The 16,297-nt window shown below is 46.3% G+C and overlaps 1 protein-coding gene across 1 annotated transcript in view; it reads right to left on the reverse strand.

Moving 5' to 3' along the window:
* Positions 1 to 1,550: 1,550 nt before the first annotated feature.
* LOC141092253 (doublesex- and mab-3-related transcription factor 1-like) overlaps positions 1,551 to 16,297 on the reverse strand; it is a 108,941-nt gene continuing 94,194 nt past the window's right edge. The window contains exon 3 of the mRNA XM_073578249.1: positions 1,551 to 1,804. Within this exon, the coding sequence (XP_073434350.1) occupies positions 1,551 to 1,804 (254 nt within the window). The remainder of the gene's footprint in view (positions 1,805 to 16,297) is intronic.

Genomic DNA, 16,297 nt, shown 5'->3' on the forward strand with positions numbered 1-16,297 from the left:
TATAGATCTATATATATGTGGTCATTTTAAATAATTCTTTGTTTCAATAAAAGGAATATTTTAAAATTAAGGTGGTTCTCTTCTTTTGTGGTTGTTACAATAATTTGTTGCCACTATTTGGTAAAATTAAGGTGATATTAAGCCTGGTTAATAATGGAAAGGTGTCAATAAGACACTTATACATTATTAATCCAATAATATGAAAGGGTTAAAAAAAAACTCAGACAGTAATAAAGTCTTTTAATGAAATAATTAAACACAATTTTTTTCCATCTTTATTAAACTCCCAATCCAAGCGAAGCCCTTGTTCTCCTGTAAAAAAAAAAAAAAAAAAAAAATTGAAAATAAAAAAGCAACTATATCCCATACCTATCCGCCATACAGTCATGTCCCACGCTGCAATCCATCTCAAGGGGTTAAATAGTTTACAACCGGGAGCGGTGCTAATGCTACCGCCCCAGCTGTAAACCACTGCAGAACAAATAAAAAGCTGAACTGAGTAGCGTGGGAAAGTTTCTGAACATTTTCCCACGCTGCAGAGTTCACCGCGGTTCATGTGGAAAGTCTGCGCAGCCTCAGTGACTACCGCTGACATCACTGAGGATGCCCAGAGGCTCTGCCTAACCTGAGGTGAACTCGGCAGTGTGGGAAAATGTTCAGAAACTTTCCGACACTACAGAGTTCATGTCCGGTCAGGCGGGGAGGCTGCGCTGGCAGGTTTTCATTAATTCCTCATTGGTTTATTTCATTAAAGACTTTATTCTTAATGTGTTTTTTAACCCTTTCATATTATTGGATTAATAATGGATAGGTGTCTTATTGAAAAGAGGCTAAGTACCGGAATTGGCGCAGCTTACAGATGCGCCTTTTCTGGGGTTGCTGGGGGCAGATGTTTTTAGCCAGGGAGGGGGCAAAAACAAAGATCCCTTTCTAGGCTATTAATATATGCCCTCAGTCACTGGCTTTCCCTCTCTGGCGGAGAAAATTGTGCGGGAGCCTACGCAATTTTTTTTCTGTGATTATATTCTTTCATTTAACACCTACAGATCCAAAAATTTACACAGACACACTAATAAAATTAATAGTCAGTAACACATATAAATCTCCCAAATATGCAATGGTTTACTATATGTAAACCATGTCTCATACCCTGTTGGGTTCTGTAATGATTTTACAGAAGCTGACAAATGAATTAACAGCTTTTCTGCTATCTCTCTCAAATATATATATATATATATATATATATCTGCGGGCAAAGCCGAAAAGCCGGACTGCGCATGCGCCGGTTAACTAAGTCCCGGAAGTATTTTGCTGTGTTCCGGGGCTTAGTTAACCGGCGCATGCGCAGTCCGGCTTTGCCCGCAGTTGGGCAAAACATAGCTATGAATGCTTAGCGCACGCGCAAAAAATGGCGTACACCTACTCCAATTCAGCAATAACCTGCGGACGGCGGGCAAGGATGGGGAGGCGGCACACATCGGGAACACCGCCCATCGGACCGGACCGACCTCGTTTTCATCGCCCGCCAAAGGCTAGGTGACAGATTCCCTTTAAAGATCCAGAAGGGGATCATAGGGTGGGACAAGACTAGTTCTGCGCCACAGCATGTGGTTGACAGGTCTCCCCCTATGTACACGCAAAAGAGACCTATCAATCACCTGCAGCAACACTGGGACGAGGATAGGATGGCGTGGTGTTTGATAGAAGCCACTGTAGTAAGGAGGATCCACAACACGATCAGAAGTGCTAGCCACATGACCTCTGCTGGTAACTGGAGGGATATCTTGAGCAAGAATCTTGTTCTCTGGAAGACACAAGAAAAATGCTTTAAACATTTGTAATATTTGAAACAAACCAAAAAAAAACAAACAATTACATGTTGACAGCATGTAACATACCTATTGTAAAAACCGTTTACATGAAGCATTAACCTGTCGAAACCTAATGGAAATGATAACCTTCCCTGCATGACATACAAATATCCTTTTTTTCTCAAAATTTGAATGAAAGATTTAACATGTATCAGTTATTCATACACTTGCTCATTTTATCGTATGGTATTGTGAAGCCATGTAACATTTTTTTTTTAACCCCTTTGAGATGAAGCCTGTTTTAACGTTAATGACCGGGCCAATTTTTACTATTCTGACCACTGTCCCTTTATGAGGTAATAACTCTGGAACGCTTCCACTGATCCCGGAGAATCTGAGAAGGTTTTCTCGTGACATATTGTACTTTATGATAAGCAGTAAAATTTCTTCGATAAGACTTGCGTTTATTTGCGAAAAAAAAAAGAAATTTCGCAATTTTCAAACTTTTAAATTTTTGTGCCCTAAAATCAGTCATATTGCACAAAATACTTATTAAATAACATTTCCCACATGTCTACTTTACATCAGCACAATTTTGGAGCCAAAATTTTTTTTTGTTAGGAAGTTATAAGGGTTAAAATATGACCAGCGATTTTTCATTTTTTCAACAAATTTTACAAAACCATTTTTTTGGGACCACATCACAAATGAAGTCACTTTGAGGAGTCTATATGACATAAAATATATGAAAGTGACACCATTCTAAAAGCTGCACCCCTCGAGGTGCTCAAAACCACATTCAAGAAGATTATTAACCCTTCAGGTGCTTCACAGGAGCTGAAGCAACGTGGAAGGAGAAAATGAAGATTTCTGCTATGTGCACACGTTGCGGATTTTGATGCGGATTCGCAGCATTTTTGGATGCGCAGAATTGCACCAAATCTGCTGTGCAGTGCACAGCCAATGTTAATCAATGGGAATCCAAAATTGCTTTGCACATGCTTCAGAAAAATCCGCACGGATTTGCAGCGTTTTATTTTCCGCAGCATGTTAATTCTTTTTGCGGATCTGCAGCGTTTCTGCACCCATTGACTCCCATTGAGTCCTTCAAATCTGCAGCAAAACCGCAGATGTAAAAAGATTTGCAGTTTTGCTGCGTAGTTGCATGCAAAAAACGCTGCAGATAGGGAGGAGGAAGAGTGTGTGGGCGGAGAAGATGTGTCTGTCTGCGGGTGTCTGTGTGTATCTGTGTGCGTGTGTCAGCGGGTTTGTGCGCGTGTGGGTCTGCGTGTAGGAAGGCATAGTCTGATGGGACTACTAGTCCCATCCGGCTGTTATGAGTGAGTCACCGAGGAGGAAAAACAAAAACAAGCTAAGCCACAGAAAACCAGAGAGGTTGGTAACTAAGCGGATTGCAGACCCCTGATCCTATCCACACAACTAGCAGTAGCCGTGGAGCGTACCTACGATGATCCTAGACGCCTCGTCACAGCCGGAGAACTAAATAAGCCTAAAGCAAGAAAAGGGGAAATCTAAACTGCCCCAGAGCAGACCCCAAAGCAATAGACAGCCCCCAAACATGTTTTGTCGGTGAGACAAGATGAAAACACAAACACAGATAGAAAAATAGACTGAGCAAACGATGGGGCCCAAACTAACTAGAAAGGACAGGAAAGGAAAGATGCTGTCTGCAATCACGCACAAAAACCCTGCCAAAAAATGTCCAACACTTTCTGATAACAAAAACCCTGAAGTCGCTAGACTTCAATTCCCTATATCAGCACTCTGGTCTCTTTTTGCTCTGTCTTCAGAATATACCAATCTGATCAGGGACAAAAAGCAAACTGGCATAAACAGAGACATAACAATGGAAATTCAGCACAGCCCCAGCAGGGGCTGGCTGACCACAAAAACTGAGTAAGGCTAGTTTCACACTTGCTTTTTTTTGCAGCGCGTTTTTCCCGCAAAAAAACGCATTGAAAAAACGCATACATAAGCATACAACTGCTGCGTTTTTTTCAAGCATTTTTATGAGCATGCATGAAAAAAACGCAGCGTTTTTATGCGTTTGTATGCGTTTTTAGTGCGTTTTTACCGCGTTTGCATTTTTTTCCAACATTTTTAGGTGGCCCCTCACACTACCCAAACCATGACTTTACTAACCCTAACCCTGACCCTAACCCTAACCCTAACCCTGACCCTAACCCTTAACCAAATCATACTTAACCCTAACCCAAACCCTAAACCCTAACTAACCCTAACCCTCCCTAACCCTGACCCTAACCCTAACCCTAACCCTGACCCTAACCCTAACCCTGACCCTAACCCTAACCCTGACCCTAACCCTTAACAAAACCATACTTAACCCTAATCCTGACCCTAACCCTGACCCTAATCCTTAACAAAACCATACTTAACCCTAACCCTGACCCTAACCCTAACCCTGACCCTAACCCTAACCCTAACCCTGACCCTAACCCTAACCCTAACCCTAACCCTGACCCTAACCCTTAACAAAACCATACTTAACCCTAATCCTGACCCTAACCCTGACCCTAATCCTTAACCAAACCATACTTAACCCTAACCCTGACCCTAACCCTAACCCTGACCCTAACCCTAACCCTGACCCTAACCCTAACCCTAACCCTAACCCTGACCCTAACCCTTAACAAAACCATACTTGACCCTAACCCTGACCCTAACCCTTAACAAAACCATACTTAACCCTAACCCTGACCCTAACCCTAACCCTGACCCCAACCCTAACCCTAACCCTGACCCTAACTCTAACCCAAACCCCTAAATTCCATGGTTAAAAAAAAAAAACGCATATGCAAAAAAACGCATACATGAGCATGCCAGTGCGCACATATGCGCATCCATAGGCTATAATGGCCATTTTTAGCGCAAAACGTGCGCATATGTGCGCATGCGCTTTTTTGCAGGGCCAAAAAATGCAACATGCTGCGTCTGGAAAATACCAACGCACACCCCAAAAAAACGCAGCGCATGAAAATCGCATACATGCGCTAACCAGCGCGCAGGTATGCGCACCCATGTTAAATATAGGGGAAAAAACGCATGCGCAGGTATGCGTTTTTTTCCAGCGCTAAAAAACGCAAATGTGAAACCAGCCTAAGCCAGACCAAATCTCATGTGAAAAAATAGCAGAGCACACTTAGCTTGAGAAGGCAGGAACAGAACTGGAAACCAGAACCTCAGGGCAGGAAAAATCACAGCACAAAATTAGGGAGTCGGCTGTCTTAAATCCAGTCAGACTCCTGATGTCCACTCACAGTCCTCCTCCTCAGGTGGCAGGTCTCTGCCATTTAGGTCAGCTTCATTACCTACTGTCACCACCAGAGGGAGCCCGGATGGAGAACTCACGACTCCTCTGTCAACACAGCCAGCTCCGCCACCCTCATCAGAAGCCAGAGGTAAACCAGAAAATGAGTTCATAACATCCGGCTATGTCTGCTGTCACATAGAACAGTGACAGCATTAGCAGATGATGGGATAGTAGTCCCATCATCCAGCTACTGTGTTGAATAGTAAATAAAAACAAACAAACAAAAAAAAACACACATACAGTACACATACAATACAGCTAATCCCCGACGCCCTTGATCGCCTGCAAAAAAAAAAAATAATAACCAACAGTATACTCCCTGTTCCAATGTAATCTATTTAACGAGTGTCCCACGACGATCTCCTGTGTAGAGCTGTCACATCAGGAGATGTGACCGTTCTACAGGGCTCCGGTGATACAGTGACCGAAGGTGATCCTCCCGCAGTGAATCACTCCGTCGCCTAGAAGTCACCAGAGTTCATGCTGTCACTTGCGGCACCGCAGTGTGAGAAAATTCTCACGCAGCGGTAGTGCCGTAAAGTGAGAGCACGAACTCCGATGAACTACACTATGCGAGTATTATCTCCGGTCTGGTCGCCCAGAAGTGGCTTATGCTGTAGAGTAGGGACTCATCAGAGGGAGGTAACTTTGCCGTGGTTGATGGGCATACATGAATTGGCCACTTTTGCGCTAAGAACCTTCATTTTCATCAATCACTGTAAGAAAAAAAAACAAAAAAAAAAAAACAACTTTTCAAAATTTTGAGTAGTATAATCTAAATTGAATATTTTTAAAGGGAATCTGTCACCTCATTTTTCGCATATACAGTGCCTTGCAAAAGTATTCGGCCCCCTGGAACTTTTCAACCTTTTCCCACATATCATGCATCAAACAAAGATACCAAATGCAAATTTTTGGTGAAGAATCAACAACAAGTGGGACACAATTGTGAAGTTGAACAAAATGTATTGGTCATTTTAAATTTTTGTGGAAATTCAAAACTGAAAAGTGAGGTGTGCAATATTATTTGGCCCCTTTAACTTAATAATTTGTTGCGCCACCTTTTGCTGCGATTACAGCTGCAAGTTGCTTGGGGTATGTCTCTATCAGTTTTGTACATCGAGAGACTGAGATTCTTGCCCATTCTTCCTTGGCAAACAGTTCGAGCTCAGTGTGGTTTTATGGAGATCATTTGTGAACAGCAGTTTTCAGCTCTTTCCACAGATTCTTGATTGGATTCAGGTCTGGACTTTGACTTGGCCATTCTAACACCTGGATACGTTTATTTGTGAACCATTCCATTGTAGAGTTTGCTTTAGGTTTGGCATCATTGTTTTGTTGGAAGACAAATCTCTGTCCCAGTCTCAGGTCTTTTGCAGACTCCAAAAGGTTTTCTTCAAGAATGGTCCTGTATTTGGCTCCATCCATCTTCCCATCAATTTTAACCATCTTCCCTGTCCCTGCTGAAAAAAAAGCAGGCCCAAACCATGATGCTGCCACCACCATATTTGACAGTGGGGATGGTGTGTTCAGGGTGATGAGCTGTGTTGCCTTTACACCAAACATATTGTTTGGCATTGTTGCCAAAAAGTTTGATTTTGGTTTCATCTGACAAGAGGACCTTCTTCCACATGTTTGGTGTGTCTCCCAGGTGGCTTGTTGCAAACTTTAAACAACACTTTTTATGGATATCTTTGAGAAATGGCTTTCTTCTTGCCACTCTTCCATAAAGGCCAGATTTGTGCAGTGTACGACTGATTGTTGTCCTACGGACAGACTGTCCCACCTCAGCTGTAGATCTCTGCAGTTTATCCAGAGTGATCATGGGCCTCTTCGCTGCATCTCTGATCAGTCTTCTCCTTGTTTGAGATGAAAGTTTAGAGGGACGGCCGGGTCTTGGTAGATTTGCAGTGGTATGATACTCCTTCCATTTCAATATGATCACTTGCACAGTGCTCCTAGGGATGTTTAAAGTTTTGGAAATAATTTTGTGTTAGGCGTCGGGTTCTGGGCGCTGCACAGCGGGAATCCCGAGCCTTGCCATCGGCGGTCTCCCATTCCCCTCCACCCGCCGTGGAGCCTGCTCAGCAGACTCCACGATCCCGGCATTCTGCCCACACCAGCATTGTGGGTTCGGTTGCTGCTGCCACCTCTGGTCCAGTTATGGCAATGCAGCCTGACCAGCAGCAAAAGACTCCCGAGTCTAAGTCCTTCCTTCAGTCCACTGAGCATGCTGATCAGGAGTCACATGCTCAGGTACTTCTCCAGTTCTGATTGGTCCATCAGGAGGATCAGGAAGGCCCCGGAAGGGCACGGCTATAAAAGGTTCACATGGCCGCCCCGCCATGCTAAACTCTGAGGCTAATGTATTTAGTGTATGTATGATGATGGATGAATGAGCCTGGTGATTGACGCATTATAATTCCTCCCTCCTTGGATATTACGCATGTGTTAGGGTTAGGAATTAGAGTCAGCACATTAGCTCTAACACTGCATAGCACCGCAGTGTTGCTCCTCATCTACTGCTAGCGCCTAGGACGTCGGCCAGTATAGGCCTCCTTGGCCATGGCTTCCGCAGTGTCCACTACAGTAGCGCCGTGTGTGCGCTTTCCAGCACCGTTGTTAGGCTGGTTAGTGGCGTCCGTCAAGGCGGATACTGCACATGTTGCAAGCAGTGGTTCACACTACCGTGACCTGTGACGCTAACAGGTTGCGGTTGTTCGCCGGCTGGTACGTGTTACGTGAAGTAACGGAGCTCGTGCCTGCTAGCACCGGCTCAGTGGTTACCCACCAGTGTCCAGCTTTCCTCCTACACGCCTTCCCCTCATTGTTCAGCAGCAGTTGGTCACCCCTGCACGGTGGGTCCGGGCTGCGAACGCACCTCTTATATTATTTCATCTTTATTTATTGGGAGCGTTCCACCAGCCCGTAACATTATCATAGCGCCAGGGCCTGGCTAACAATGACGGACGAGCAGCGCCGATATGTCCAGCAGCTGGAGGGCAGGTTGTCCGCTCTTGAGCGCTCAGCCTCAGCTGCGGATGTCACTGCAGTCGCGGTCCAGGCGGTAGCAGAGGCGGTCTCCCGCGTCTCTACATCCATTCCTGCTCTGACATTATCCCATCTCCCGTTGCCCGACAAGTTCTCGGGTGACAGCGCCACCTGTAGGGGTTTCGTGAGCCAGTGCTCTATCCAGCTTGAGTTACTGGCCACGCGATTCCCTTCAGAGCGGGCTAAGGTGGAGTTTATCATCTCCCTCCTGTCGGGCAGGGCTTTGGAATGGGACACTCCACTGTGGGAGAGTGGTGACCCAGTGGTTCTGAGTGCTGCTCAGTTCCTGATGTCCCTAAAGCAGGTCTTTTTGGGGCCACGAGTCACACATGACACCTCTCTCCAGCTGTTGGCATTAACACAAGGACCCCTCTCGGTCAGCCATTATGCCGTCTGCTTCCGGACACTGGCTTCCGAGCTAGAATGGCCTGAGAAAGCACTCATGCCTGTGTTCTGGAGAGGTTTGGCTGAGCACGTTAAGGATACTCTAGCCACCAGGGAGGTTGCCGTTAGTCTGGAGGAGCTGATTACTGTTTCTACCCGCATAGATCTCCGTTTCACGGAGCGCGGGTTGGAGTGTTCTCAGTCCAGACCGAGGGTTAGGTTGACTCCCGCCTTCTCTAAACCTCTTGAATCCCCCGCTCTGGGAGTCATGCCCCCCGGAGGCCATGGAGGTGTCTCGCACCGGCTCCAAATCGCGCCCGGTGCAAATCTCCACAAACTGTTTCCAGTGTCGACAGCCTGGTCACCTGGCCAACAGGTGCCCTCAGCGGTCAGTAAACGATCACGTCTAGTGGTAGTCGGAGGAGGCCTACTAGACACTGGAACTTTCTCCTCCAAACTGTCCTTCCGAGGGACGATAGAGAACGGTGCTTCCACCTGGGAGGTAGAGATCTGTGTGGACTCAGGGGCAGAGGGAAACTTCATGTCCTCGGCCTTTGCCCAACTGCATGCAGTTCCCTTGGTGCCACTTCCTCACCCCGTGACCATCAGGGAGGTCAACGGTGCAACCTTGCCAACCCAAATCACACATCAGACAGCACCCCTTGGGCTCTCACTCTCGCCGTCCCACCACGAGACGTTGTCTCTGCTCATTATGCCCGAGTGCATTGACCAGATTCTCCTGGGAGTTCCCTGGCTCCGTTGCCACTCTCCCCATATTGAGTGGTCCTCGGGGAGAATACTGGGTTGGAGCAAGTCCTGCGAGGGTAGATGCATGAGGGACTGCGTTCAGGTAGCCTCCACCGAGGGTCCCGCGGATCTCTCCGCACTCCCAAGACACTACCAGCAGTACGCGGACGTGTTCTCTAAAAAATCTGCAGAGACCCTTCCGTCCCAGCGACTGTCCTATAGACCTTTTGCCAGGCGCGGAGCCTCCTCGAGGCCGCATATATCCTCTGTCCCTCCCGGAGATGGAGGCCATGTCACAATACATCCAGGAGAATCTGGCAAGAGGGTTTATTAGGAAGTCTGTGTCACCAGTAGGGGCAGTGTTCTTCTTCGTACAGAAGAAGAGAGGAGAGCTGCGTCCGTGCATTGATTACAGAGGTCTCAATGTCATAACTGTCAAAAACAAGTATCTTCTTCCCCTGATCTGAGTTGTTCAACAGGTTGCGTGGGGCCCGGATCTTCACTAAGCTAGATCTACGGGGGGCTTACAACCTGATCCGTATACGTGAAGGGGATGAGTGGAAGACAACCTTTAATACCAGGGATGGCCACTATGAGTATCTGGTCATGCCCTTCGGCCTCTGTAACGCACCAGCTGTCTTCCAGGACTTCGTGAATGATGTCTTTCACGATAGACCACCACCGAGATGGAGAGCATATCTGGATGACATCCTCATCTTCTCTCCAGATTTGGCTTCTCACCGGAGAGACGTCTGCAGGGTCTTCGACCGCTTGCGGGCGAATTCCCTCTTCTCCAAGTTGGAGAAGTGTCAGTTTGAGCAAGAGTCTTTGCCTTTCCTGGGCTATATCATCTCGGGCCAGGGGTTGGCTATGGATCCTGCCAAATTGCAGGCGGTAATGGACTGGCAGGAGCCCCACTCTCAAAGCGGTGCAGCTTTTTTTTGGGTTCGTTAATTACTACTGCCAGTTGATCCCCCCCCACTTCACACTGGTGGCTCCTCTGGTCGTCCTCACCAAAAAGGGAGCCAATCCTAAGGTTTGGTCGGAACAGGTCTCCGCGGCCTTCTCGTCTCAAGACCCATTTTGCCGGTGCTCCTATCCTCCATCGTCCCGATGTGGATAAACCCTTTATCCTAGAGGTAGATGCCTCATCCGTCAGTGCAGGAGCAGTCCTTTTTTCTCCAAGACCTCACCGGCGAAGAGAAACTACTCCATCGGGGACAGGGAGCTGTTGGCAATGAAGTTGGCCTTTTCCGAGTGGAGACATCTCCTGGAGGGAGCCCGGTTCCCCTTTCAGGTGTACACCGACAATAAAAACCTCGTGTACTTACAAACAGCCCAGCAGTTGAACTCTCGCCATGCCAGGTGGTCACTTTTCTTCTCCCGCTTCCGCTTCACCCTGCACTATCTGTCCGGTGAGAAGAACGTCCGGGCTGATGCCTGTTATGAATGGGTCACCGAGGAGGAGAGCGCTGTAGGCTATGCCACCAGAACACAAGAGAGGTTGGTCACTCAGCGGATTGCAGACCCCAGATATTATCATAACTAGCAGTAGCCGTGGAGCGTTCCCACGTTGCCCTAGACGCTTCGTCACAGCCGGAGGACTAACTAAGCCTAAAGACAGAAAGGTGAAATCTAAACTGCCCCGGAGCAGATCCCCAAAGGAATAGACAGCCCCCAAACCTATAATGTCGGTGAGACAAGATGAAGCACAAACACAGACAGAAAATAGACTGAACAAATGATGGGGCCCACACTGACTAGATAGGACAGAAAAGGCACTGTCTGCAATCACGCAAAAACCCTAAACCATTCCAACACGACTGATGTACAAAAATACTGAGGTTTGCACAACCTCGCCCCCACTATATCAGCACTCATGTGTGAACTGGCGGCTAGCAACAGGCTAATACAGCAGGGGACTGAGCAAACAAACACAAGATACAAAAATACAGGGCAGGAGCCAGCAGCCCCAAGGGGAGCAAGCTTACCCTTGACAGCAAGGCAAAATCAGATGCAAAGGGTTTAGCAAATGACACTTAGCTGACAAAATGCAGGCTCAGGCAGGAGACAGAAATCCTCAGTAAGCAAAGAAAGGAGTATCACCGGCAGTCACTGAGAGAAGTCTGCTCACTTATGTAGTCCCAGTCACTACCCCCACTCCTCCAATTATCATCTGCAGCTGTTAGGTTAACATGATGTTCACCAGCTCCACTACCAGCAGTATCCACTAGAGGGAGCCTTGCCTCAAAAGTCGGATTAAGAGAGCTCACAACAGTACCCCCCCTTGAGGAGAGGTCACCGAACCCTCATCCACACCACCAGGCCGATCAGGATGGGCCCAGTGAAAAGCACGAACCAATCGATCGGCATGAACATCGGAAGCAGAGACCCAAGAATTATCCTCCTGGCCATAATCTTACTACTTGACCAAGTACTGGAGTCTCCGTCTAGCCAGACGAGAGTCCAATATTTTCTCTACCTCATACTCCAAATTACCCTCAACCAATACAGGGTCAGGGGGCGCCGCCACAGGAAATACTGGCTCCACAAACCTTTTCAACAATGATTTGTGAAAAACCATTATGAATCTTGAACATACCTGGAAGAGCCAAACGAAAAGAAACGGGGTTAAGGATTTCCAAAATCTTATAAGGTCCAATGAACCTTGGCTTGAATTTTGGGCGACGCACCCTTCATCGGAATATTTTTTGAGGACAACCAAACCATATCACCCACTTCGAACCGGGGACCAAAAGGTCCTATGCCAGTTGAAAAACCGTTGGGCCTTTTCTTGAGAGTGGGACAACTTGTCCACTACTTGGTCCCAAATCTGCTGCATTCTATCCACCACAGAATCCACACTTGGGCAAGCAGATGCCTCCACCTGCCCCGAAGAAAATCGAGGATGAAAACCAAACTTACAGAAAAACGGAGACATCAAAGTGGCAGAACTAGCTCTATTGTTTAGAGCGAATTCGGCCAATGGCAGAAATGGGACCCAGTCATCCTGATCAGCAGATATGAAACATCTCAAATAGGATTCCAAAGTCTGGTTTGTTCTCTCAGTTTGTCCATTGGTCTGAGGATGAAATGCAGAGGAGAAAGATAACTGAATTCCCAGTTTAGAACAAAAGGCCCTCTAAAATCTGGAAACAAACTGGACTCCTCTGTCTGACACAATGTTCTCAGGAATCCCATGCAAATGAACCACCTGTTGTAAAAACAGGGGCACCAACTCAGAAGAAGATGGCAACTTCGTGAGCGTTACAAGATGGACCATCTTGGAAAATCTATCACAAATCACCCAGATAAGTCAGTCAGTCAGTCATTCTCTGAGAGACAGGGAGATCAGAAATAAAATCCATTGAGATATATGTCCATGGCCTGCTGGGCACCGGCAGGGGCATCAACAAACCACTAGAACGAGAACAGGACTTGGACCTGGAACAAGTCCCACAGGACTGCACAAAATTCCTGACATCACAAGATAAGGCAGGCCACCAAAAAGACCGACTCACCAAATCTCTGGTGCCAAAAATACCTGGATGACCAGCCAGCGCGGAGCAATGAATTTCAGCCATCACTCTTTTCCTCCACTGGTCAGGGACATACAATTTCCCCACAGGGCATCGTTCAGGTTTGTCCTCCTGAAATTCCTCCAGGTCAAGTCTCAAATCGGGTGAAATGGCGGAAAGAACCACACCCTCACCTAGAATGGTGGTAGGCTCGGTCACATCAAGAGAATCCGCAAAGAAACTCCTAGAAAGGGCGCCCGCCTTAACATTCATAGTGCCAGGAAGAAAGGTGACCACAAAATTAAAACGCGTGAAAAACAAGGCCCACATAGCTTGTCTAGGATTCAAGTGCTTGGCTGATTCAAGATAAATCAAATTCTTGTGGTCGGTAAGGACCACAACTTGATGTCTAGCTCCCTCCAACCAATGTCTCCACTCTTCAAATGCCCACTTCATGGCCAACAACTCCCGATTCCCCACGTCATAGTTACGTTCAGATGGGGAAAATTTTCGAGAAAAGAAGGCACAGGGATTCATCTTATAGGTTACCGGATGCCTTTGAGACAAGACGGCTCCTGCACCAATCTCAGAAGCATCTACCTCCACCTGAAATGGGAGTGAAACATCAGGTTGCCGCAGAACCGGAGCAGAAGTGAATCTCCGCTTAAGCTCCTGAAACGCCGAGACAGCCTCTGGAGGCCAATTCACCACATCAGCGCCTTTTTTGGTCAAATCCGTCAGTGGTTTAACAATACCAGAAAAATTACTTATAAATTTACGATAGAAATTAGAAAAACCCAAAAACTTCTGAAGAGCCTTCAGAGAAGTGGGCTGAACCCAATCATAGATGACCTGTACCTTGGCCGGGTCCATTTCATTAGCAGACGGGGACAAAATGAATCCCAAAAACGAAATCCTCTGTACACCAAAGAGACATTTCTATCCCCTAACATACAGAGTATTTTCTCTCAAGATCCGGAACACAGTCTGAACATGTTCCACATGAGAATCCCAATCACTGGAAAAGATCAAAATATCATCCAGATCAAAAACTTATCCACAAAGTCCCAGAAAATATCGTTCATAAAAGACTGGAAGACGGAAGGGGCATTAGTGAGCCCAAAAGGCATCACCAGGTACTCAAAATGTCCCTACGGAGAATTAAATGCCGTCTTCCATTCATCCCCGTGCTTGATGCGAATAAGATTATACGCCCCCCTAAGGTCAAGTTTGGGAAACCAACAAGCACTTTTGACTCTGGAAAATAAATCAGAAATCAGGGGTAACGGGTACTGATATTTAACAGTGATCTTATTAAGGGAGCGATAGTCAATACATGGCCTTAATGAGCCATCTTTCTTGGCCACAAAGAAAAAAAAAAAAACAGCACCTGAAGGTGAAGAGGATGGTCTTATATGACCCTTCTCTAATGACTCCTTGATATAAGAACGCATAGCATCATGTTCAGGTACCAATAAGTTAAAAAGCCGACCTTTGGGAAATTTACAACCGGGCATCAACTCAATTGCACAGTCATAACTCCTATGAGGAGGCAAAGACGTGGACTTACTCTCACTAAATACATTAGAAAAATCAGCCAAATAGTCAGGAACATCTTGAGACTGGGGAGAGGTGGAGAAAACAGGAGGAGTGTCACCAAGAACACATTGACAACCCGAACTCACCACAGACACAGATTTCCAATCCAACACAGGATTATGAGTTTGTAACCAGGGAAAACCCAGTACAATAATATGTACAGTGGGGAAAAAAAGTATTTAGTCAGTCAGCAATAGTGCAAGTTCCACCACTTAAAAAGATGAGAGGCGTCTGTAATTTACATCATAGGTAGACCTCAACTATGGGAGACAAACTGAGAAAAAAAAATCCAGAAAATCACATTGTCTGGTTTTTTTTTCATTTTATTTGCATATTATGGTGGAAAATAAGTATTTGGTCAGAAACAAGCAATCAAGATTTCTGGCTCTCACAGACCTGTAACTTCTTCTTTAAGAGTCTCCTCTTTCCTCCACTCATTACCTGTAGTAATGGCACCTGTTTAACTTGTTATCAGTATAAAAAGACACCTGTGCACACCCTCAAACAGTCTGACTCCAAACTCCACTATGGTGAAGACCAAAGAGCTGTCAAAGGACACCAGAAACAAAATTGTAGCCCTGCACCAGGCTGGGAAGACTGAATCTGCAATAGCCAACCAGCTTGGAGTGAAGAAATCAACTGTGGGAGCAATAATTAGAAAATGGAAGACATACAAGACCACTGATAATCTCCCTCGATCTGGTGCTCCACGCAAAATCCCACCCCGTGGGGTCAGAATGATCACAAGAACGGTGAGCAAAAATCCCAGAACCACGCGGGGGGACCTAGTGAATGAACTGCAGAGAGCTGGGACCAATGTAACAAGGCCTACCATAAGTAACACACTACGCCACCATGGACTCAGATCCTGCAGTGCCAGACGTGTCCCACTGCTTAAGCCTGTACATGTCCGGGCCCGTCTGAAGTTTGCTAGAGAGCATTTGGATGATCCAGAGGAGTTTTGGGAGAATGTCCTATGGTCTGATGAAACCAAACTGGAACTGTTTGGTAGAAACACAACTTGTCGTGTTTGGAGGAAAAAGAATACTGAGTTGCATCCATCAAACACCATACCTACTATAAAGCATGGTGGTGGAAACATCATGCTTTGGGGCTGTTTCTCTGCAAAGGGGCCAGGACGACTGATCCGGGTACATGAAAGAATGAATGGGGCCATGTATCGTGAGATTTTGAGTGCAAACCTCCTTCCATCAGCAAGGGCATTGAAGATGAAACGTGGCTGGGTCTTTCAACATGACAATGATCCAAAGCACACCGCCAGGGCAACGAAGGAGTGGCTTCGTAAGAAGCATTTCAAGGTCCTGGAGTGGCCTAGCCAGTCTCCAGATCTCAACCCTATAGAAAACCTTTGGAGGGAGTTGAAAGTCCGTGTTGCCAAGCGAAAAGCCAAAAACATCACTGCTCTAGAGGAGATCTGCATGGAGGAATGGGCCAACATACCAACAACAGTGTGTGGCAACCTTGTGAAGACTTACAGAAAACATTTGACCTCTGTCATTGCCAACAAAGGATATATCACAAAGTATTGAGATGAAATTTTGTTTCTGACCAAATACTTATTTTCCACCATAATATGCAAATAAAATGAAAAAAAAAACAGACAATGTGATTTTCTGGATTTTTTTTTCTCAGTTTGTCTCCCATAGTTGAGGTCTACCTATGATGTAAATTACAGATGCCTCTCATCTTTTTAAGTGGTGGAACTTGCACTATTGCTGACTGACTAAATACTTTTTTTCCCCACTGTAAATTGTGCGACACCAAAAATTTACAATTCTCTTGGTGGTCCGGGGCGACCTGCATTATCACCTGGG

Source organism: Dendrobates tinctorius, unplaced genomic scaffold, assembly GCF_039654945.1.
Source record: "Dendrobates tinctorius isolate UK_male_01 unplaced genomic scaffold, ASM3965494v1 ptg000059l, whole genome shotgun sequence".
NCBI lineage: Eukaryota > Metazoa > Chordata > Amphibia > Anura > Dendrobatidae > Dendrobates > Dendrobates tinctorius.